Source organism: Cyprinodon tularosa, unplaced genomic scaffold (genome assembly GCF_016077235.1).
Source record: "Cyprinodon tularosa strain WSP-4 unplaced genomic scaffold, ASM1607723v1 ctg31, whole genome shotgun sequence".
In the NCBI taxonomy this organism is placed as follows: domain Eukaryota; kingdom Metazoa; phylum Chordata; class Actinopteri; order Cyprinodontiformes; family Cyprinodontidae; genus Cyprinodon; species Cyprinodon tularosa.
Window position 1 is genome coordinate 922,926 of NW_024039019.1, and position 23,824 is coordinate 946,749.

The 23,824-nt window shown below is 39.1% G+C and overlaps 1 protein-coding gene across 2 annotated transcripts; it reads right to left on the bottom strand.

The window, feature by feature from the left end:
* Nucleotides 1-597: 597 nt before the first annotated feature.
* LOC119788052 (ubiquitin carboxyl-terminal hydrolase 25-like) lies at nucleotides 598-20,287 on the bottom strand. Of its 2 annotated transcripts, none has more exons than XM_038292176.1 (10): nucleotides 20,066-20,287; nucleotides 14,937-15,014; nucleotides 14,543-14,687; nucleotides 14,312-14,435; nucleotides 13,890-14,052; nucleotides 10,724-10,810; nucleotides 7,993-8,130; nucleotides 6,055-6,128; nucleotides 3,143-3,216; nucleotides 598-809 (listed from the first exon to the last, which is right to left on the bottom strand). In XM_038292176.1, the coding sequence occupies exons 1-10, from the start codon at nucleotides 20,105-20,107 to the stop codon at nucleotides 613-615; spliced, it is 1,122 nt and encodes a 373-aa protein (XP_038148104.1). In that variant the 5' UTR covers nucleotides 20,108-20,287; the 3' UTR covers nucleotides 598-612. The 2 variants fall into 2 exon arrangements, with proteins under 2 accessions (XP_038148104.1, XP_038148103.1); XM_038292175.1 differs by having other exon boundaries at nucleotides 6,055-6,131; nucleotides 20,066-20,286.
* Nucleotides 20,288-23,824: the final 3,537 nt, after the last annotated feature.

The following is a 23,824-nucleotide window of genomic DNA, read 5'->3' on the forward strand; positions in this document are numbered from 1 at the left end:
TGCCGAACATCTCTCTGCATTAAAACATCACTTTTAGTGATTTACATTTCTCTAATGTTTAATGTTTCACCAACACCTTGATCCTAGGTGATGCCAGAGGATTTGTCTCTACGCACTCCAGCTGTACCTGGACCTGATAATTAGCTGCTGCCAGCTGCTCTGGGACAGCGAAGTGAAGGCTACAGCAAAGCAGAGGGCAAATCCAAAATAGAGCAAGTGTCACAAAAAAGCCAGAGTTCCAGAGAAGCAATCTGACAAAGTTCTTCAGACGTGTATTTTCACCAACTACTATTGTTCATTTCCAGAGAGGATAAACTTAACTCAGAAACTCCAGTTCTGATTCCTAAATATAGAACTAATGTTTTCCTGGAATAAAACATTTCCTATGCTTAAAAAACAAACTGATATATCTTCTTTCATAAAGTTGATTAAGAATTAGAATAAGAATGAAAGAATAAGAATGAAGATATGTTGCAAAAAATCTCACTAAAACAACAATTTTAACAAATAATTATAACGGCGCGCATTTTAGCTTTTAACTGACACCAAAACCTGCTCACAACGCTTTAAAGGAGACAAAAAAGGATGCACCCAACGAGTCAAATTCAGTGTTCAGATCAGCAGGAAGAAGTATTCACACCTCATTTCATCGCTTACCTCTTGACCAGATCTGGCTGAGTTTTCAGCCGAGTGAAGTGACTCGATCTCCCCCTCCACCATCGCTGCTTCCAGACATTCATGGAGGTCCTTGAAGCCGTTCACCTGCAGGGGGTACTGACCAAACATCTCTGTGTTTTCAAATTTTTTACCTGTGTAATCCCAAACAGCAGAAAAAAAAACTGAGTTAAGATATGAAACAATTATGATTATAACTTTCATGTTAACTTAGCATTAAGATTAGATCGAGACAAAATCCTGAATTTATTGTTGTTTTCTCTATGTGCCAAAATAAATCAGAACTCTCGAGCAAAATATCAAAATCAGGGGCCCCTGCTACCAAACAATGATAACATGGTTCATATAGGTAGATACTGCCACATAAAGGGTCCGTTTCAAGAGGGGTGGAACTAAAACAGATGTGCAGGGGGTGCAGATCTAGAACAACTTTCTAAATGAAGAAAAATTCCAATCACTCAAAGTTCAGCTCCAGTGATTGTTTAGGGCTGAATACAGATATTATTTAATCCATTAGACAGTTTGGATTTAGAAATGTGTGGCCATTGAAAAACATTCAAAAGAAAATAACTTCCGCCAACCCGTCCACCAAACATGCTCAGCATGCTGGTTCCCTGGAGCATTTCAGATGGTCCTAAATCTTGGATAATTAATCAGGAGGGTTTTGCCTGATTCCATTAAAATGTTCTGTAATCACATCATGTGGTCTTAGAAATTTCTGGAAAAAAAATTCTGACTTTTCAGAGAGCAATTTTCTTTGGTCCATTAAACCTATAAGATTAGAAGCTGCTTAATCCTTGATATAGACAGAGGGTTAATCGCTGCCCACACTTTTCCTTATAACATGAATCTACGCCACATCATTTACTTAAATAGTTCAGTCTGTTTAAATTTCAAAGCTATACACAAAAAAGAGGTTACTAGGAGACAAAAAGATAAAATCTAGCCAATGTCATATGAATCAGAGCCACTGCTAAAACAAGATTAAATCGAAATAATAAACAAATTATCTGTTTTAAAACAAAGATCAAACATATAAATGGTCCTATTTTTATGTTATCACTAATATTTTAAATGCATTATTCAATTCCAAAGAACATGGCTGTTTCTCCATGAGCTTAACACACCTTCAACTTTTATAAATGAATCCCTAAATCCAAGTCTAATAAAACCTCTGAAATCTTTCTCCTCCTGTTGTTAGCCTGAGCTGATTCTATTCGGAGCTCCTGGGATGTCTCTATTTGCTGCTGCAGCCTGTTTATACAGGGACACTGCTAGACAACTGTTATGCTACGTTCACACCAAAAGCAGCAAGAGCAGCTAGTTTACATGCAAAGTCAATGGTTGACGCGCGTCAAGGCGCAGCAAAACGTCCTGCAGCACGTCTTGAGCCGCAAACGCAGCTGCTGCTTGAGTTGGAAAAATTGAACTTTTGGTGCTTGATGCGCCACATCAAATGAATCAGAGAAGGTGATCTGGGAGCTGGCAGGTAGAAAGACACAGCACTGCTGATGATACAGATCACTATGATCACTCCTCTGAAACAATTTAATAACGCCTAAATTAACTTAAAATGCCGAAATCTGTCAGCAAAACATGTTGCTTTTATTATCCTGGTGCCTGCAGTTTGGATTACTAACATGAAAACCGCTTTGTGCCTGGAATCCAGAGGTTCTAGGTTCAAGCCCCACTCCCATGGACTTCACTATGGGTCCCAGAGCAAGACGCTTAACCTCACACTGCTCCCCGGGCACCAAACAATGGCAGCCCACTGCTACCTAAGGAGATGGGTTAAATGCAGAGGTGAATTTCTCCAGTGCGAGATTAATAAAGTTCAAATATTATAATATTTTTATGTGTGCACACTAACATCTTGATTCTGTTTATTCAGTTTATTCTCATTCTAACACATAATAAAGAGTTAATAGTCATTTGACTTTCACATTTCATAGAGTTTGAAATGACAGGTTGTGGCACACAGGCTGTCAGGATTCCATTTCCTTTGTATTAAAACACATCACTCTTTTAAAGTAGTATGATTCCACTCATGGTCATTTATATAGTTCCGCTGTCACTTTTTCTGGACTATTTAAAAATCTGCATTAAGGTCTCAACACCAACCCCTAATGATGGTCCCTGGTCCAACACACACAGATGAGGCATTAAAGAACATTTTATGAGCAGCAGAGTCCAGCTTTAGGTGGCTCTGAGCCAGTATTTTGGTGCATAATAAATACAATGTCAATCAGCCATCAAGGTCTCTCACAATCAATGTAACTGCTCTGCTGTTTTACATGGAGCCCATCTCATTAGAACAAAGTCACCTTTCATTACTGGGGGCAAGGACTCACTTGCTTTGTGGATGCTGACATCAGAGCAGAGCCAACCAAAGCTAAATTTATCTGGGATGCTTTAGCACCAAGTCAGATTTACGCTTCATTTTTGTAAATTAAATACTTTATCTCACCTTCTAACACACCAACAGCAAGGAAGCGGCCATAGAAAAGCTCCACCATTGGATTCTTTGGCTTCTCTCCCACACTGCAAAATAATTTCATTTCATAAAATACAAGACAGACTTCATTTTTACACCAAGCCTCAGCATTAGGGTTTCTTATTTAAACCAGTGAGTTCAGAGCTTTTAACTATTCAACACTGATGTTCTCTCATCAAAATCTCAACCTTTGTGTCAACTTGTTCATATTTGCATCTTCTGCTGTTTTTAGAATTGATTTAAAAACAGTTTCCACCCACAATTTTACAGTGACTATACACTGCAAAAAAGGAAAATCTATACAAGTGTAATAAACTTGAATTCAGCATTTTTGTCTTATTACACTTGTTTTTCAATGTATTTTCTTAGTAAGACTGAATATTGTTAAGATTATCTGATTTGTTTTAAGAAAATGTACCTTTTTTATCCTAACTAGATAATAAAACTAATTTTGAGCAGCTTTTTTCTTAAAATAGCACACATTGCGGACTGAGTCGTGTTAACATTTAGACTGTGAGAACATTTTTACTTGTTTCAAGACAATAAGACAATCCATATTAACCTATTTTAAGAACTGACACCATCTCATTAAGATATTAGAGCTAATCAAATCTGATTGCATTCAAATATATAGGGTTATTGAGATTGTCATTCATGGTTTAGCTTTGAGATTCTGAACCTCACCTGTGGACCATTTACTGTTTACAATACATCATAACAACTGTGCATCATACATATGCTTATTATAATAGAAGCTCTGCCTTAAAAGGGAACGCTGTTTTTTTTTTTTTACATTTGGCCCTTAATTTTACGTTATTACATCATGTTCTATAAGTTTTGTGTCATTTGGAGCCGTTCTGAAGATATTCCGTTAGGTTATATCCAAGTAACGCCTTCCTATGGGCAACGACTAGAAGCAGAAACTAAACTGTTTATAATTTATTCTTTATGGTACTCCAGCATTCATAACGTAGGCGAATCACTGTCCCCCAGACATCCACGGTTATATTTTTATCTTTTGAAAACAAATCGGCACGTGTATGATGTCATCCGCGTGCGAAGGCTTTGTGTTTTTTTTGGAGGGGTGGGGGGTGTATTTCACTTAATTCTGTGACATTTCTGCTAAAATATTAATTAAAAAAAAGTTTTTGTCAAGTGTATTTTTTTCCATACATTCACTACACCTAAATAATGCAATTAATTCTAGCTAAGAAAAACAGACTAGATTTAAGCCTTTAAATGAACTGGTATCAAGTATATTTACCTTTTTTTTAAGCCTGTTGTATGCTGGTTTTGAGCAATCATTGGTTAGAGGTTTTTTAATTCTAAGCAATAATGACTAATAAATGAGAATACATTGCTTAAAATAAGAGGAAAAAAATCTTAACGAGTAAAAGAAAAAATAGATTTTTATATTTGATTTAAGTTTTTTTGGATGCTGACTACTTGGATATTATGTTCTTATTTTAAGAAATCTTACCAAGTCTCATTTGCTTGCTGCACTGGCATAGCCTGGGTGCCAGTCCGAACTTAGTCCCGCCCACAAGGTTTGAGTTCGGGGAAGTTCGGTCTGGCTCTGCTCCATAGTAGCGCGAGTATTAAAGCCCACTGTCAGGCGATCCAATCAAATTGTCAGGGCGGGCTTTATACGATGATGGACAGATGATCAAGAGTAACGTTATCAACCACGTGACCAAAGCCGATTGGGTGACAACAATAATGGCTGCCGCTGGAGAGTTTGGGTGAGTAGATTCTGCTATTAGGTCTGTTCTAGAAGATATCGACAGCAAATACATTTTAAAAGAGGATCAGAGAAACGCGATCAAGGCTCATCTTCTTATTCTAGGCGTGAAACTGCACGCTTTGATTTTTGTTGACAACAACTATGCCTCGCTTAACATACGTCACGCACTCCGTTGCTATTATTGGTTGTAGGTCTATCCAATTGAGTGCAGAGGCCTTTTTTTTCCTGGTTCGTTCAAAACACGCCCCATAATCACAGCTCTATGGAGCAGTATCAGACTCATATTCTGACTAGAATTGAGTCGGACTACGTCAGGCTAGCACTGGCAGATTATTTTGCTCAAAATAAGCAATAATTCACATAAAACACTATATTTTTTCTTATTTTTTTTAGAAGGCGTTTTTTGTTGTGTACAAATTATGCTGACGATCAGCTCAGAATTTATTCATTTTTTCCATCCAAAAATCTTCTGCTGCTAATCCATCAGAGTGATGATATCTCACTATTTGGGAGTTTTTTCTTTTAAACATAAGTAATTAAATTCAGTTCCCACGTAAGATTTTTTTTTGGCTGATGTTGTTTACATTTATATTTTAGTCCCACAGTGCAGAAACTTGTCTACTGCGTTAAACCTAAACCTTAGGGGGGAGTCTCTTTGAAAATAGGCTTCATCTAAACCATTCTAGAGTAACAAGGATACCAGGACTGCCTGTTTTTAACCTGGTTCATCTTCTCATCAACCATGACCAGCTTATCTTACCCTGCTGGGAAAGATGCTGCCATGTTTCATGGGAAGGAGATGTTTTTAGGGTTAGCCTACAATTAAGTTAGTGTTAAACCAGAGCACCTCTCATCTCAGAGGCTGTATTAACTAATTAGGTGATTTTTAAGGCAGTTTGTTTTCCTGCACTGTTACTGGTGTAATGTTGGTTGAATGTAAATATAAATCATGTTTTATAGACCGTAATCTGTCAAAAAAAAACTTCACCACTTCATGTGGTACTTTCCAGAGTCCCCCCCCAATCAAATCCTGATTACAGAACAAAAAAAACAATAATTAAATTTTGCTTTTGAATGGTTTTAGTCCATCCAGGTAGAACATTCTTTAAGATCATCATCCCACATAGTGAGGGCCGGTTACCTGTCTTCTTCAGCCTTCATCTGGAAGGCGTCCTCCAGCCAGTCCAACAGCTTGTGGGTAAACTCGCTCACATCCTGCTGTTAAACACAGACATGGGTAAACACTTACAGTATTACCTGTACAACATGCAGGCCCCGACTACAAAACATCCCGGCAACTAAAGATAAAAGCAAATTTAAGATAAAATTAATCTAGTGTCGTTTCAGTGATTTAATAACGAACGATACATCAGATCTTTGGTCTCTGACATTCAGTTTACAGACTAGGGAACTACACAGATCATTTACTGAGTCCGTTCTCTCTTCAGTAACACTTGGTAATTGGGGTCAGGGCTTCTCTAACCTGGCTAATGCAAAGGGGAGAGACGGGGCTGCTGAGCAGAGGCCAGAAGGCCGACCTCAGTCTCTGCAAAAGTACTGCACATTTTACATGTTTGTCAAATTTAACAAGTAAAGCTCTCTAAAGATGCAGAGTTCACAGGGAGAGATGTGGGAAACAGAGATTAATCTGTAAAGCAAAATGATTGTCTTTTTCCTGATGGGAGCAGCAGTGATAGCAGTTGTTCCATTCAACTGTCACCGCATGGCGATGCAGGACGAGGGTTTCCTGTAAAGTCAATAACTCCACGAACAATTATAACTGCAAGAGTTAACTAATCCTGACTGCATGGCATTATGAATAGGATCAGCTTGGATAAATATCGTTAGTTTGAACATTTTCACTATCTTGACAGAAATATTTATATTGAGCTTTTTTTTAAGGTGGGATGAGATATTTGAGCTAAAATGGCTTAATATGAGTATATTTAAAGTTGTAGGGAAGTGGCTGTTCCAACGGTTGAAGTTCTAAATTGTCCTGAGTGGAGCCTGACTTAACACAACTGAATAAAGTGAATGTGATTGGTGCATTATCAATGGGGCGGGATTGATGTGGCGGAAGGTTTGCAAGCATATTTTGGTTGTGGCTAGTGCCTCAGTTGCTAACCGGTTAGCAACTTAGTGCTAGTAGGTTCCTAATGGGAAATAACAACACTGTCAAGGAACGCTATGGACAGCGGAAACATGCAAGAGGAGGAGTTTTGTGTCGGAGGTCTTGGACGAGTCATACATTTTTCTATTTAGAAGAAGAAAGCAGGGGCGAAGTTGTTGTGGAAGAGGACGACAGGGCGTCAGAAGCTGCATTTGGTGTAGAAGGATTACAGACGTACATGTTTGAGCCCTTGCCTCGCAACGCTGCCAGTTCTGTCAGCTCTACGCCTGCCGAAGACACTGACGTCCATCCCCGTGAACACTGGGACACAACTGAAGTCAATGATACTTATTTTTTATTTAAACGGTTGCGTATATTAGCTGCGACATATGAATCAAGATGCTATGACCTAAAAAAATTGATTGACAGATGACGGTTGATATATGATTGGCTGAATTTAGGTGTTTAGGCTGACGTATAACTAACTGGCCTACATGAAATAACGGGGAAAAAAACACAGATTTTAAGACAGGATGCTTTTAAAAATAGAAATGTTCTAACTTTTGGGACAATATGGTCTGATAAAGAGTACATTTATATACATGTTTAAGCCAAAATTATTTGAAATGTAAATATGACTTCCCTATGACTTTAATGGAATTAGTGCATTTAGGGGTATCAGAATAAAAGGTGTACTAGTGTTTAGTTATATGTAAAAAATGTGAGGGAGTTTTCTAAACCACAGCAGCAAAATGAGAAATGAAAAAAAAAACATAAAGAAAACCTCAGAACTGGTTTCATAGGCAGCTCAGGATCTTAAATCTGAAATTGGCTCGGTCAAGTGGGTTTAAAACGTGTCGTATCATACTTTCATCGACAGAGAACACTACCAGCATTTAGAGCATGATCTCTGACCTGGCAGCTGAACATGTTGGTATTGAGAGCAGGTTGTTGCAGAAAGAGGCTTACCTGCTGTGACTCACTGGATTTGAAGGCGTCTTTGAGGATCTCCACAGCCCGTGACGGATCCACGTATTTCCTCTTGGACCCCACCATGAGGGAGAACAGGTTCCTCAGTTCTTGCATGAAGGGCAGATTTCTGTGCTCCTAGTTGCAAAACAAGCAGCAATAAATGCATGAATATTAAACTGAAGATAATTATTGACTAAAAATGAAAGCAAAAAAAAAGCGCTTTTTAATTATTTTTAATGCTTTTAATCATTTAATCATCTTGTGATCTTTTCAATATGTTGATATTGGAGAGACTCATGACTGCGGTGCTACTTCCCACATAGTTTGACACTTTGAAAGGCTTAAACCATCAGGTAGAAGGAAACCTGCAGTAAAACGATGGAGGAGGCTGCATGATCGATCAGGAAAGTTCATTGATCCATTTTTGTGTGGTGGGAATATAAAGCCCCGATCAAGCGTAGAGCATTGTTAATAGACACTTTAAGCAGGTCCTGAAGATAGCAGGTGTAAAACTGCGGCATTGTTTTCAGCCGTTTCAGAACGGCGCCGAAAGTGAACAAAATCACACCTAGGAATGCAGCAGTAGATTTACATTGCCTGGTGCAACAAGTCTATTTTAGTTAATATATCATGGCTTAAATGCTGCTAAAAATAAAGCAGATTATTTGAGTACTTTATGTTTATGTTTAAGGTAAACATAAACGGGCACTAAAACTGAAAGTCTAACATTTGAAAAGTGGCAGTGATGGCCAAGTATCTAATCTCCATCCATCTCACATGCAAGTAAAGCATCGAGATCAGAGCGAAAGCTGATAGGATGAGAGGTCAGCTTCAAATCACACTCAGAGCAGAGGATTAGATTAGCTGCTGATCCGATAGGGGAGTTAAAATGGAGCTGAAACACACTCAGCATCAACTGACTCAGGATCTGGTTAGAATAGTTCTAATAGAGCATCTCTTCTATCATGAACACGCTACTATAAGATAGTGATCTATCATCTCTCAGTAGCCATGCAGCAGTTCACATAAGCAGTGTTCTTAAAGCTGAACCATAAAGCTTCACCACTGCCACCTACATAACGATTGCTAGATGGCATCATTATTCTGCAAAAGGTCCAGGCAATAAACACTCCTACAAGCAGCTTTGCTTCATGCAGCACTCGTGAACCCTCCTCACATGTATGTTCAGTATGCTACATGTGTAAATAGAGAACCACGGGGCGTGTGGACTCATTTCTGTGCGCTCAGGTCAACTTTTGACACTTTAAAGTGTTACCAACCAGACAAAGCAACCTGCCGGTGATTGGCCACTTTCCTGCCTGTTGACACTGTGCTCCTACTAGCAAAGCTATTTCAGCTATTTCTAAAAAGTTAGCTGGAAACAGGAAGATAGTTTGGTGTGTTTGTATCCAGCAGCTGAGCCTTCAAAGATTCGTAGGCTGATTACGTCATAGAGCGGCGCTGAGGCTTATTCGGATTGGAAGACTCCTCATCATGTGTCAGACAAATGCAGTCTTCTTTTTTCCCATTTTGTAGGACAGGTTTTAACAATATAAAGCTGTGCACCTGGAGAATAAATAACCAGTATACAGCTATGGACATTTTTACAGTAATGGATATTTGAAAATTGTAGCAACATCAGAGATGTGCAAAATGACAGCAGGATGTTATTTAAAGGGGAACACCGTTTTTTTTTGTGGGTTTTTTTTGTTTTTTACATTGGGCCCTTGATTTTATGTTATTACATCATGTTCTACTCACCCATTTGAGTTTTGTGTCATTTGGAGCTGTTATGAAGATATTCGGTTTTGTAATCCAAGTAACGTCTTCCTATGGGTAACGAGTTGAAGGCACAAACTAAACTAAAGTCCACCACTAGCTATTAAGTAAGATATGTGGTGGGTAATGTTTGGTTTATTGAAAGGTTTTTATCTGTCCCTGTGTAAGTGGGTTTGGCTGACATTTAAGCCCAGATTCTAATATCGCTACAGTGTGGAGACTAAACATCTGATATCTGAGATGACGGTGCTGCTACCGAGGCTCCTCGAAAATGTCACTAGCCCCCAGAACAGCAGTGACAATTTCAGCATCCATTCGTTGCCTGCTTTTTGTGTCAACTGTCATGGTTGCTAGGCGACAGTGCATACGTTAAGTGAGGGGTGGTGACAGTAGGAGAAGGCTGGACCTGTTTGAATCCATTGGTAAACTCTTCCAGTCTCTTTAATTTCACGGACCTCTGAGGACTTAGTCCAGTTGGACCAGGTCCTTGGAGGACGCAGCCTCTGAAATTGAACACACTCTTTGACTCTGGTCACCTTGGCAATGCGTCACACTAGAAATGTTGGATTTCCTGAAAAGTAGCCGATCACAGGCCGGTTACTTTGTCCTATGGGTGATACCTTTAAAGTGACAGAAGTTGACAGGAGCGTACAGAAACAGGAAGGATGTAGATTGCGCATGCGGAAATCAAACCACACACACAGAGAAATAAAAAGCCCTTGTGTGTCATATACAGGGGCCCTGTTGTACTCTATTTACACAATAACATGTTGAGTAGCTCATGAGCATCTATATGAAGTTAAGCTGCTTGTAGGAGTATTTATGGCATCTGTGGACCTTTGGCCGAATAATAACGGTATATTGGATAAAAGCAGGATGCATCATAACAAAAAGTAGAGGACAGCTCAAACTGAGGTTATAACAGCTTTACTTCCACATTTCAACTCACCTTCTGGTTACGAGGCAGATCCAGGACTCTGGCGGGTGGCGAGTAGTTAAGAACTAGCCTCTGGAACTCCAGCAAGTTGAACAGTGACTGGAGAGGGGGGAAAAATAAAGTCATATTAGAAGGACTCCACGACATATTATGGGCTTTAAAACTGAGATGTAATGCTTGTTGGCTTCATTTGTTGAGCAAAAGATGGCTTCAATGTAAACAAGAGCCTCGTAGAAAAGAGCTTTGACAAAATGACCTTATGGAGACTTGATTTTTCTTTTAACTAATAACCAGCATGTAGAGGTTTCACTCAAGGTCTTCTATTATGGACTCAGAAGTTTTCTTGTCCATAGTTCATTGTGGCCATCCTTTACAGTTATAACTTTCCCTGCATGATAAAATCTTGTGGTATTGGTGACTTTAAAGCACTCTAGAATGCCTTGTGTATTCTCCAGCTCAAATTGTAGCAGTATGACCCGAAATGGATCCACCAATCAGGTTGCAGTATAATGTTTTAGGGCAGGACACAGAGCTGTGACCGAAGCAAGAGGTGCCAAAACCAGAGCCGGAGCAAAATAAACACAGCAGTGAGGGGGAAACGTGCAAAGCTGCTGCTCTCACATCTGATTAATCAGAATCCACAATTTCCTTTTTGAGAGAGGAAGAGCATGAGAGTAAAAGCATATGTTTCTGTGGTTTCTCATGTCATCTACTGTTATTTATTTGGTTACCATGACTGGCTAAAAACTTCAGTAGTTGGGAGCACTCACATGTATTGATCTAGCTAACTTTATCTTATGCTTCCCCTTTTGCTAGGCACCACCTTAAGGGCTGGAGTAATAAAGTCTGTGGCAAAACAAAGTCAATATTCTGCTAAATTCGAAAATGCAAAGTTTTGAGATTGCTCCAAATCCATTAAATAGAAAAACCAATTAAAATTCCACATTAATACATTTGTTCACACGATAACTCTGAAAACAACATGGAAATTCCAGTCCTCTTCTTCATCTTTTTACAAGACCGTAAGGTCTAGTTACATATCACGTGACTCATGTGATGCTAAAACAAGGATTACCGTTGCAATTTTGCAACATATAAAAATTTTGATCAATCTAGAAAAAAAAAACACCCCATTGATAAATTACTTTTTATGGAAAAATTTGTGATTTAAAAATGGCAGCTTCTTTTAGCAAATATATTTTCTTAATTAGTTAATGGAAATGCAGCTGATGTCCTACTCCTGTTAAATGTAGTGGGACCAAATTCAAATGCTTCTGCTATGTGAAAATTCAGTTTTATTTTTTTGTATTTTATTTATATAATAAAATACATTCACTGCCCAACCCTAGCTAACGTCTCTGCTTTTATAACAATTTAGTCCCACATTCAGCAGGTGGCCAGATGTCTTTTTTGTGTTTCAGTGCAGGTTAAGTTTATTTCACTATACAGATTTCCTTTGTTCTTCACCTCATAAAGTGTTATTTTCCATTTTCACGCTGTGTCCAACTTAACCAAGTTGCACTAAGTTACGGAAAGTTTAGCTTAAAGCATGACTACCTGTGCATCAATGAAAATAAAACAAGTGGCAAAGAGATGGTGAAACCTAAGTGTTTTTTACTGGATCTAACACGTCCCACATTTTGGAGTTTCAACTTGATAATTAGAGCCGCTTGTAGCTCGAGCCAAATGAGTGTTTTATTACAGGAAAGGAATGTATGTCTTAGGAACACAGGGACCTTTTTTCCTTCTATAAAAGATGAAGTTGTTTACTTCAAACTGAGCAGGGTTAAGCAGGCAGTCTTCTTAGCTGTATGGATAACATTACAGAGAAAAGCCAAGCATCATGTGAGGGTGTATCCAATGTTCATTTGGCATATTTCAGCTCGGGTCACATTCTACCACAGCAGCAAATGACCTATGACTAAGCTTCCCTGGATTCTTAACAATTTAATAACTGGCATGACCCGACTTCAATACAGAGGATCTCTAAAACTATTTGAAATTGTTCCTTATTCACGTCCTCTGCTCCACCCATCTGTCTCATTTCCTTTTTAACATCTTTGCCCATTCACTGCACTCCTATGGGGAGGGGCCGATTATAGCTCCAGCGTAAACCGCAGAACAGCCGACTGACCCAGTGGCCGCCGTAGCAGACGATGTTGAATTTTATAGGGAAGGACAAAATTATTCTGGCCACCTTTAGCTTGGACTAAAATATCAGAGCCCGTTGTAAATCCTTTCAAACCTTCCTATGATGTCAACTAATGCCTTCAGTGGCTGTGCTGTCCATCTACTGAATGGAGCGTACGTGTTCACACACGTGACCCAGCATAAGTCTGAAGTCTGTGTTTCCATCCACATTTGTCAAGTTTAGTTTTTCATGAGAGAGCTGAAAGTAGATGACCGAAATGGAAAGAGTGATAAATTTATTTACATGGGGAGTGTTGGCCTAGTGGTCAGAGCAGTGCGCTTGTTATCTCAGAAGATTGGAAGTACCCAGTTTAACAACGCTATGCACGCGCAATTATAGTAGTCTTTGTGCCTTCAAGTCGGCACCAAACTGAAGCAGAAGTTTAATCGTATGAGTACGCACACAGTACGAATGTCACTATTTTCAACTTGGTGTCACCATCCAGTGGCTACTCTGCCAACCCCCAACAGAGGGAATTTTTAATTTTTTATTAGTCGTTAGGATTATTCGTAATTGCAAAATTAGTGGAAATATTACTTGTTAGTGGCAGCTCTAACGTCTTCCTTATGAAATTTCCCCCTCTAGTCAAGCACACACTTCCCATAATCAGGAAAGCAGTAGTGTTGGAAAATGCAGGTAATAGTGTTTCAGAGTCTAAATTTCAACATTTTCTGGGGGAGGATACCTCAGGACCCCCCTATGCCAAGCAAAGCCTAAAAATGTGATATACCAATGGGAACACCCAATGAAATATTCCTAGCTAAAAGCCTGAGGTGAATACCTCCCAGTTGGGATAATATGGTTCAATTTGAATCAATTTGACTGTATGATCTGGTTGAATTGTAAAGTGCCTTAAGATGACGTGTTGTGACTTGGCGCAATATAAATAAACTGAACTAAAATTGAATTGAAAATGGCAATCGGATATGACACTGCAGTCTATGGATGTCCTAATATGGCATCGGGACCAAAACTGTCTGTGCTCACCTGTATGACAGCACTGAACCAGCAGGTATTGCCAACATTTTTTAGACCCACTGGGCAGTTGTCTTTCCTCTTTCTGTCATGAGGGTTCGGTGAATCGCTCCATACTTCTGTGTGAGTACGCTTTAGGCTCGCCTTGTTCTCTGCTATACTGGCCTCCAAAACTCTAAAAAAAAAGAAAGAGAAAAGCCAGAAAAAAAGACTTAAAAACTGAACATAAAGTGTTACTGAGACTGAAAAAAAACTAATCAGATAAAGGATGAGATCAATTATTTAACTAATAATCAGCTAATTTAGTAATCACATCTTTTACTGGGGTAGGGCTGCAACTAAAGATTATTTTGTAAATTGATTAATCTGAAGATTATTTTTTCAATTAATTAATTTGATGAACCTCATTTTGAAAACGTTCCCTCTGAGCTCACCTGCTGATGGCCTGCTCCTCATCAGTGATCCCCGTCTCCCTGAACGCCCGGTTGGACTCCTCCAGGCTGAGGGCGATCGCCCTTTGCAGGTCATCTTTATCATCCCCTGTCAGGTCAATAACATCTGGAGCAGCAACGACAAAATAAGCCATTATACACTTGATGATCTGCCAAACATTTACTTCCAGTGATCACAGTATTATCCACCCCATTTTGAGGTCATTTGCTCACTTGTGTCTGCCTGGCTGCCAACACTGATATATCTGTCACTGGCCACCTGGGATGTCTGGTAGTAGGTAGTTTCATCTTGCTGGGGAACCTTAGCGTTCTTCTCTGTTAAAAAAGCTACGGCTTCAGCCAAATCTCCATTGCTCACCTGCAGCAGAAGCAAAGTGGAACATCAACACAGTGTTAGAAAACAAAGGTCATTTCACACATTTTATGTTTAACCAGCTACACCATGCAGGGCTTTTTTCTAAGGAGGGGTGTGTGTTGTTTTGATTACAAACTATGGGTAGGACGATATTTCACACACAGCCTTATATAAATAGGGTCCAGACTTTTCAGGAAAACTGGTGTGCGAGTCAATATAAAGTAGAGAGTGGGCCTCTGTTTGAGGCTGTACCTGCAGGGCCTGCTGAAGCAGCTGAATGTCTGTGGTGCCCGTCACCTCTCTCAGCTGGTTTAGTAGCGTCTGCTGGTGCTATTGAGAAAGAAGGAATGACAAAAATGTAGTTTGAACTTGCTCTATAAAAATGGAAAAACAAAGAAATGATTTGCAGAGTGGAAGAAATGCAACAAATGTGTGAAAAGTGGCAGCTAAGTGTGATAGGAGGGACAGCCTGTGATTCCTAAATAGGTCGTTCACTGTTTACATCCCATCTTCAACTCTATCTGACTGAAACTCATCCTTGCTTTCAAAAATAGATTAATTAATCTGCTGCTAGAGGCAAAAGCTTTGGGAACTACAAACTTAAAGAACCATCAGACACCGATTTGGTTCTCATTCCAATACTTCAATGGCATGAGCCAAAAAAACAAAATCCCGAAAGTTAGGAGGCTATTTTTTGAAAGGGTCTGTTTTACTGATTTACAATATAATGAAATTATGCGATGAAAATGCTTTCCCCTGCCAGGTATGTGCTGATCATGGACTGGATTAGTCTGGCCCTTACCGCATCGTGTTCAGCCTAGCTTCCAGCACAAACCTGCTTAGACCTATCACAACTGTACACAGTTCAGTAGAGGAGTTCTGTTCTAGTTTTGTTTTGTGTATGCAAATTTTTTTTTTTTTGCAAACTCGCAATAAAAGAGTAAACAGTTTTTTAAGCAGAGTACAGAAGTGATTTTCTATTTGGAAAATTGCCCTCTTAATATTCCAGAGTGCAGAATGAGAGCAACGCGTTGTTTGGAACCATTTGAAGTAGCGAGGCAGCTGGCATAGACCTGATATTGGGTCAAGAACAAAAGCCTGGGCTTTTCACATGTTGACGTTGAAATGTTTTGTCTTATATCTAAAGAGGAGACATAAACTGGTCACAACAGCTCTTAGTAGCACATCAGGTAAGAAGAGACAGTTGGAAAAAGAGAATATGCAAAGAAAAAAAAAGGGCCTTTTCAACCCAAAAACATAGAAATACTAAAAATATATATATATAAAAAAAAAACAGTTTTCTAAAGGGTTATATATGAATAACAGTAGGTCATTTATGACAGTATAATGCAGTCTCACAGCAAGAAAAACATTTTTTTGCTGTTCTGGATACACATTATTGCAAATGTTTATAATACAGTAGAGGTGATTTCACAGGTATTATTGTGCAGCCAGTGGGGATGAGGCGCTCTGTCTTACCGCTCGGTTTCACTGGATGTGGAGCCAGCAGCTATGAGCCAGACACCATATTCAACCAGGAATGTTTTCATTACGAAGTTTCTGCACAGTTTTACTGAGATCACGTCAGGATTGCATCACCACACTACAGCAGTGAACTTGTAGGCTTTAAATAAAACAACTAACCAATAAAGTGTTTATTCAACCAGTTCTAACCCAGCTAACCAGAGCCTTGCATTTCTGCTCTTTATCTAATCATCTAACTTTTCTTCCCATCATGCACAGTGCTTTCAGTGGAATCACTCTGATTGACTAGAATTGCAGCAATCAGCGTGGTGAGCCGCTCTACTACCAGAGTAACAGAGTGGTTACACTAAGGGGGCCTCAGCATCTTAATAAACGGGTTCCTCTACAGTGGATACAGAGAATGAAGGTGCGCTGCCATCGTGGATGTAAATTACTTGATATTAATCAATATACTGATACATACAATATTAGATTACTGAAATTAGAGCTGAACCAATAAATCGGCTGGCTGATATTTTTGTTGGTAAAGCCCATGCCTGCCTCTACCTACATTTATTTTCTGTTGTTGGTGTTTTCTTTGGATTTTGTAATGTTTGTTTTTAATCAAAACTTTGTGTAACATTTCTTATTCTTTTGTCATTTCTAAATATAAATTGCAGGAAAAAAGTAATATTTTCACCAAGAATCGGCCAAAAAATATTGGCTGCATATAGTTGGGATCAGTTAGGATGATCTGCCTTTGAAAATCTGCATTGGTCGATCTCCAAATGGAATAATCCTTAGGTAACACATCTTATATTAAATGCATGCAGGTGATGTGGTCTCTGCATCTAACAAGATAGACGGCTGCTCTGTTTACAGTTGGTGTCAGGCTCAGGACTTCCAGACAGGAATGTGGGCAGCTAAAGCCCCCTGGACATACTTCATTTAAAAACATTAGGCAGAATCCATTCTATCCAAATGAGACTGGAAACTAACCAGTATCAAAAAAACATCTATAGCCAACATCCTACCTTACCTCCAGCACAGACAGGGGTCTGTCCCTGCCCAGCGTTGGTGCTTCCTACTGAGGTAGATTTAGAAGGAAGTCCTCCTAAATCCAAAGCTTTGGATGAACCAAAGTGGATCTTTTAGAGGTTTTGGGGCTTTTCCAAAAAATGATGGTCTCCCCAAGGAAATTCAAAAGTTTTTCATAGAGAACAATTTAGCAGCAGTTCTGTGATTTTAATTTTCACCTGTACTTTTAATGTGAAATGTCACTGCCGACACCATGACAGGATATGACAAGGGGTTGCCAGGGGTAACGGTCCAAACTAAAAGACCTAGGAGGCTGGAAATTTACGAAATGTCAAACAATCATTCCAGCCAATAAATAAGGTTAACATACCCACTGTTATATTCAGGAATGACATGTGATATAATGCAATAACTTTCTATCAGGGGACGATCGCAGCACTAATGCCTGCTGGGATGGTGACGTCATCGACCGAAATTAAAAAGAATTCTATCTAAAAAAAAACTGAATTTGGACAGTTTTACCTGCAGAAATCAAGTAGTACTGAAAAATTAGATAATTTAGATTCAATTTTAACTTAATGGGGGGATAGTTGACCTCTGCATGAACTAAAAAATAAACTGAAACAACAGCAGCACATAGCTTATTATATTTACATTTTTTTTCTTTTTTACAAATCATGTTACCTGCTTAAACTTGCACTAATGATGGACAAACCATTCATTCTAATAATTTTTTTCACGTGGTTGGGGTGTCGGCTTCACACAGCTGAAGCTCCACCTATTTGATGACAGAAATCACTGCGGACACCGCGCTCGGTCTGAATGCAGACAATCTGCTGCTGGACAGGTTCTGTCATAAAAACTGTACATTTGTTTTCCACAGAATAAGGTGGAATTACAAAATATCCTGTATTTATGCAGCAAAATTGCTGTAAAAAGTCCCCAAATTACAAAACGTTCATCATATCTTATACTCTTTTAATGTGTTTACTGGAGATGTCCCATTCATCGGTCTAGTAACTTAGCATTCTGTTAAAAAAAACAATTATTCTGTCTAAAGTTTATGTAGCCCGTTGGTTAATAATAAATGGGTCAGTTGTTCTCAGACTTCTCGTTGACTTTCGTCAACTCCAGGAATAACGAGTGCGGATCATAGGTCCAAGTAGTCACTTGTTGATGACTGAAAAAATCTCTTGTTTACACAGAAGGTACTCCAGAAAGGAGACAGAAAAGGTGTCTCCAGTCACTCCTGAAAACAACTATTTTAAGCTCACTGTAATGCCAGCACGAGATTTCAATTCTTAATTGGCTTTGTTAAAATATATTTAAGAGGAATAAGTTGGACCGTACACATAACATGTTCTCAGTCAATGTAGCTCAGTCAGGGTCACAAAGAATGATGGGAGCAAGTTTGCTGGCACAGACGATGGGTGCAGGTTTGCTGGCACAGGCGATGTGTTTCTAGTCAAATAGGTCTGGGCTCTGCTGGTGACAGTTTTAGGTCTGACAAACTACAGCGATGGCTCAGACATGCAGAGGAACATGTGATCTCAGTGAAACACCTGGCACCAGAACAACTGAGGCTCAGCAGAAGATTAAAGACCAGGGTGTTTCCCAAATCCAAATCCAAGGCAGGTCTCATTGGGTTTTGTATGACAATCAAGCAAAGCAACAAACCAGCAGAGACAGGACCGTCCTTTACTTTGACAGGTCATCACAGGAAAACGGGCACCACACCCTACACTTACAAAACTCTCATTGGAGAATTATACAAACACTGGAACGGGCAGATTTTTGAAATGCAAAAAAACCCAACTATAACTATTTAAAACCACTTTCCTGGGTAGTGGTCTGCACTGTTCAGAAACTAAAGAAAAACGCAAAAATGCATTGTTGTTTTAAACAGATTTCAAACTGAAGGTCAGAACAGCTCTTTCTAAGTCTGACTCACTGATGGAGGAGACAGCATCTGCAGAACAGTTGCTAATACACAAAGGATGTGCCAGGAAGCGAGACCGTTAACTTTAATGCAAAACCTCATTAGGCTTCATTTTAACAGCGTATTAGAAAGTCGCAAAGTAACGAGAGCTAAGCATGGTGGCCACAGTAAACAACAAGGAGCTAAAGCAACGGAGTGGGTTTTAAATGCACCGAGGTAAGATGAGAGCATGATGGAAGGTAACATAATAATCCGCCTTGTCGTCTTTGAACCATCGCAGACTTGTCTGGCTATCTGACTACTCCATCACATCAGGGCTCGGCTGGATGCCGCCTGCGCCTTTGGCCATGCTTTGTAAACAAAGACATTGGCTACGTGACGAGTAACCAAGGAAACACTCACATCTGCAGGGTTACTATTTTTGCAACACTTTACAAATAAGCCACCTTAGCATTGCTAAAAGGAGGACCGCCCAACTCCTGCACAATACCGTGGATTTAATTAAAATACGTATTTAACAAGACGGCAGAATATCAGTTACAAATTCTAGATTTATGTCTCTTTATAGTTAATTAAAATGTATATGCCTTTACATAATAAAAAAAATATACTACATTTAAATGTTACATTTTAAAGAGCCTTCAGTTTGCACAACAATAACTTGGCTCAAAACATCCATACCACGGTACCGTTAGCTACCTAGCATAATATTGGACAGCTGCGTAGCTTCGGGCCTGTGTAAATATTAAATACTGTAAAGCTCTAAACGTGTTTTATTTTAGGTGGAGTATCAAAAACCTAACTGGGTAGCATTTTAATGTCTTTCCAACCAACCAATACGCTGACTTTGTGACAATTTTTGTTGTGGAGCAATAAAACTATGCAGCGATGCAGCTAAGCTAAAGTTAGCTAACCGTCAAGTTATCTTCCACAGTCTTACCTTCTGAGAATGCTGCTGGAGGACATTCTGCTCCACGGTCATGGCCGCTTTGGAGATAAATGTTGTTAAAATCAAATCTTGGAGAAGTAAACACACGCGGTATCCGTCACCAAAGGGAATTCAAACAAGATGCTGCGAAGTCCCCTCCTTAATCAGCGACACCAGCGCCGCCATGGCAAAGTGACTAGCAACGCTCGTTAGCACGCATGACAACATCGCTCTACGCTCGCGAGCAAGCAGGGATCGATTGTTCATGTCTGACTTCAATACGTCATCGGTATTTTAAAGGGTCTTATGTAGAAAATTCCCCATGATCTATTGGAATCCAAATGCAACAACATATACAGAATTATTTCTACGAAAAGAGGATGAATCCAAGAGGAAAATAAAGTGCAACAAATTTCAATAAAGAACATTTTTATGGACACTGACTAGAAGAAGGCCTGGCTATTAGAAGTACTCTCCAATCATATAAGAGATTCACATCATTTTACACACTTTATATCCTACAAATTTATATTTTTCAAAATTCTCAGATCTTGAAGTTAAATGCAGTTTTTGTAATATGGAACATAAACCTCTCATTTATTCTATCACTGTACCCACTCTATCAATGTTTGGACTCTTGAGTTACAATATATGTGTAACTCAAACATATATCGTAATTGACTGTAGGAGTGTAATACTGTATTTTGGCCATGGAGACAGTTATTTTTATTACAAACCAACTAATTTTGTATGGCAAAATTAATTACACAAATGTAATCTTCAGATGTTTCTCACAAATTCAAAGAGTACACGAAATCCCGTAGATTAATTGATTCGAAACACATCATTACTTTCATTGATATTGACATGAGCGGTGGAGTTAAAGGTAAAATGGAGAATCTTTGCAATTTTTTTTTAAAAGAGACTCAGCATCTCCACAAAAAATACAAAAATCTCCACAAAATAATTACAATGAGATTACAAGGAGAAAGCTCATTTCTCCTTGTACATGCTCTGTTTAAAAGTTGCTGTTTGCATTGCTCATACAAGCTTATTTTCCAAAAGAAGATTTGCAATTTTTCCACTATGTCAGACTCACCACTGGTAAGGGAAAATGGGGACGAGCTCATAGGACAGCGTTATGTAAACATATTACCAGAATGATTGACAATCAGGATGACCATTTATTTTGATGATCCACACAGAAAAAGAACATCCTCCACTACACCTTTAACAGTTGTTTATTTATCTAACACTTTAAAAAGGTGATTACCCATTTGAAATGTATTTACAATAACCATATAGATACTTGCAGTCGTGCAAATTACATGTTGGGTCTAATCATGTACCTATACATTCAGCTGAAGGCTTTTGACTACCGTTTGTGAAATTCCTGATAATAAAGAGTTACAATAGTCAGCCTTGAGGTAACAAATGCATGGACTAGTTCCTCAGCATCACCTGTGGACAGGATAGCTTACATTTTAGTAATCTTCTGGAGATGACAGAAAAAAGTTCTAGAAACCTGTTTAATATAAGATTCAGATGACAAGTCCTGATCAGAAATAAGATTTTATAGAATATCTGAAGCTAATTCATGCCATCCATATGAAGTGCCAGACTAATCTGCTTATTTTTCAAAGACTCTGTTCCAAAATAATAACTTCTCTCTTTTTTTATTATTCAAAGCAAAACATTTGAAGTCATTCAGGGTTTACAAGACATGCATGTAGTCTATATTATTTTGTTAGTTTGATCAGGATTAATGGACAAATATAGGTAAGTATCATCAGCATAACAGTGGAAATTAAACCCAAACTAGTTATTATCACATTTGGAAACAAAGACATAGTAAAGAGTTTTGGCCCTAGCACAAATTTCTCGGTACGTCCCAAGTAATCAAAGAGCTTGAAAAAAATGTCAATAATATGAACAAATAGATTTCTGTTAGACTAATAACAATTAAACCAGTTTAGTGCAGTTCTCTTAAATTTATACAACACGTGGAAGCACTGAGATCTAGCAGGTACAGAAACAAGTACATTATTTGAAGCTGGAAAATTCCAGTTTAGGTAACTGGATGTGAAGTTTTCTAGAAGAATTTTCTCCTCTCATCCAAGAGGCTTCTTCAGTTCTAACTAATGGTGGGAAGCACTGAGATTAATATACTTTAGGTGGAACAAATTTGGAGGAAAGAGAGATGGCTCTGATCACTCCTACTGGATAGGCCATGGAGGTCACATGAGGTGTTAATGGTCATTAGGGGGTTCTGATGATTCGTTAGCTCCCTCATTTTAGTCATATGCTTCATTGAAGTGTGAGTCAGGTTAGGACAGGTGGGAGGTGAATCTTCTGGCTATTGTTCCTAAAAGTGCTTTCTAAGTAAGTGAAAGGTTGTGTCACCCCCTCTGTTCAGAGATGTTTTTTACAGGTTAACTAAGATGGCTTCCTTAGCCCCTCACTTAAACCATCAAAAGAGGAATCTGGGAGAGAGTTTTAGATTAGACACCTTAAAATTTATGTCAAGAGTTCATTGCCAAACCTTTTTTCCAGATGAGTACTGGGGAGTAGAAATCCTTCTCTGATCAGCCACACGTTGATTTGTTTCCACTGCCTGGTTTAGAGCAGAAATCGTCAGGTTCAAGGCCCATCTGCAGCCCCTAATGTGGTGTTTGACCAAGGTAACGGCAATGTCCTGCTCGTCAGATGGAAACAGGGGAGGTTGGTATCCTTGAGAGGACTCAAATGGAGACAGACCAGTAGTTGAGGAAGTGTGACAATAGTGAACATATTTGACTCAAGTCAACTAAGTACGCCATGACAAATGTGACGAACAGAGGCAGCGGAGGGATGCCTCAAGCTCCTAGTTCATTTATTCGGATTGAGTATTAGTTAAGGGATTAAGACTTGAACTGAGAGCCATTGCCTATCTTAAATGGACATTTAGGGACAGACAATGGCTGAAGAACACCAATGGGAAGCTGGTGACTGGCTTTGTTGCGGGTACACACTGGACAGGCTAGAACATAGCTTTTAACATCCTTATACCTCCACCATACACCAGAAATTTTGTCTAAGGAGTAGGAGAGTTCGGTTGATTTAAGAATGGCAGGAGAATTTTCCATGTGGGCCCAGTGAATGAGACAGGACCTAATGGAAGTAGGAACACAAACTCGGTCAGGAGGTCTAGTGTGAGGGTCCGATGGGTCCGCCATAAGGCTCCCAAAATGCATTAAGGTTGAATTGAATACTGGTTGAGATTTTGGGTTCCTGGTCACTGAAGTATTGCCTGGACAGGGCATCGGGTTTGGTGTTTTTAGAGCCTGTATGGTAAGAGATGAAAGACATTTCAGAGATCCAACTTGTTGAAGAAATGTGAGCCATGAACCAGATCAAAAGCTGCTTAGAGAAGTAGAAGTATATATTTATTTTTCCAAAGTAATTTGGTTGAGGCCCCTGTAATCAATATAAGCTCCTAGTGATCCATCCTTTTTAACTCAATCCCTTATTTTTTTACCCTGGAAAGTAACACAGTATTATAGAGTTCTCCAAACCCAGCCTGATTATTTGAACAAAGAAAGCATTCTAACACTCAAACACTGCAAATGAAATCATTTGCTGTTATTATTTCAGTCCAACATGGTAGACCCCCAGCTACTAACGCTAAACTGGGTCAGTCCTTAGATGTTCAGAAAAACTTGTAATATCTAACAGTGGCATAGTCGGGAAGCTTTAATAACACTAACTAGGTCATATAAGTAGTGCAAATAA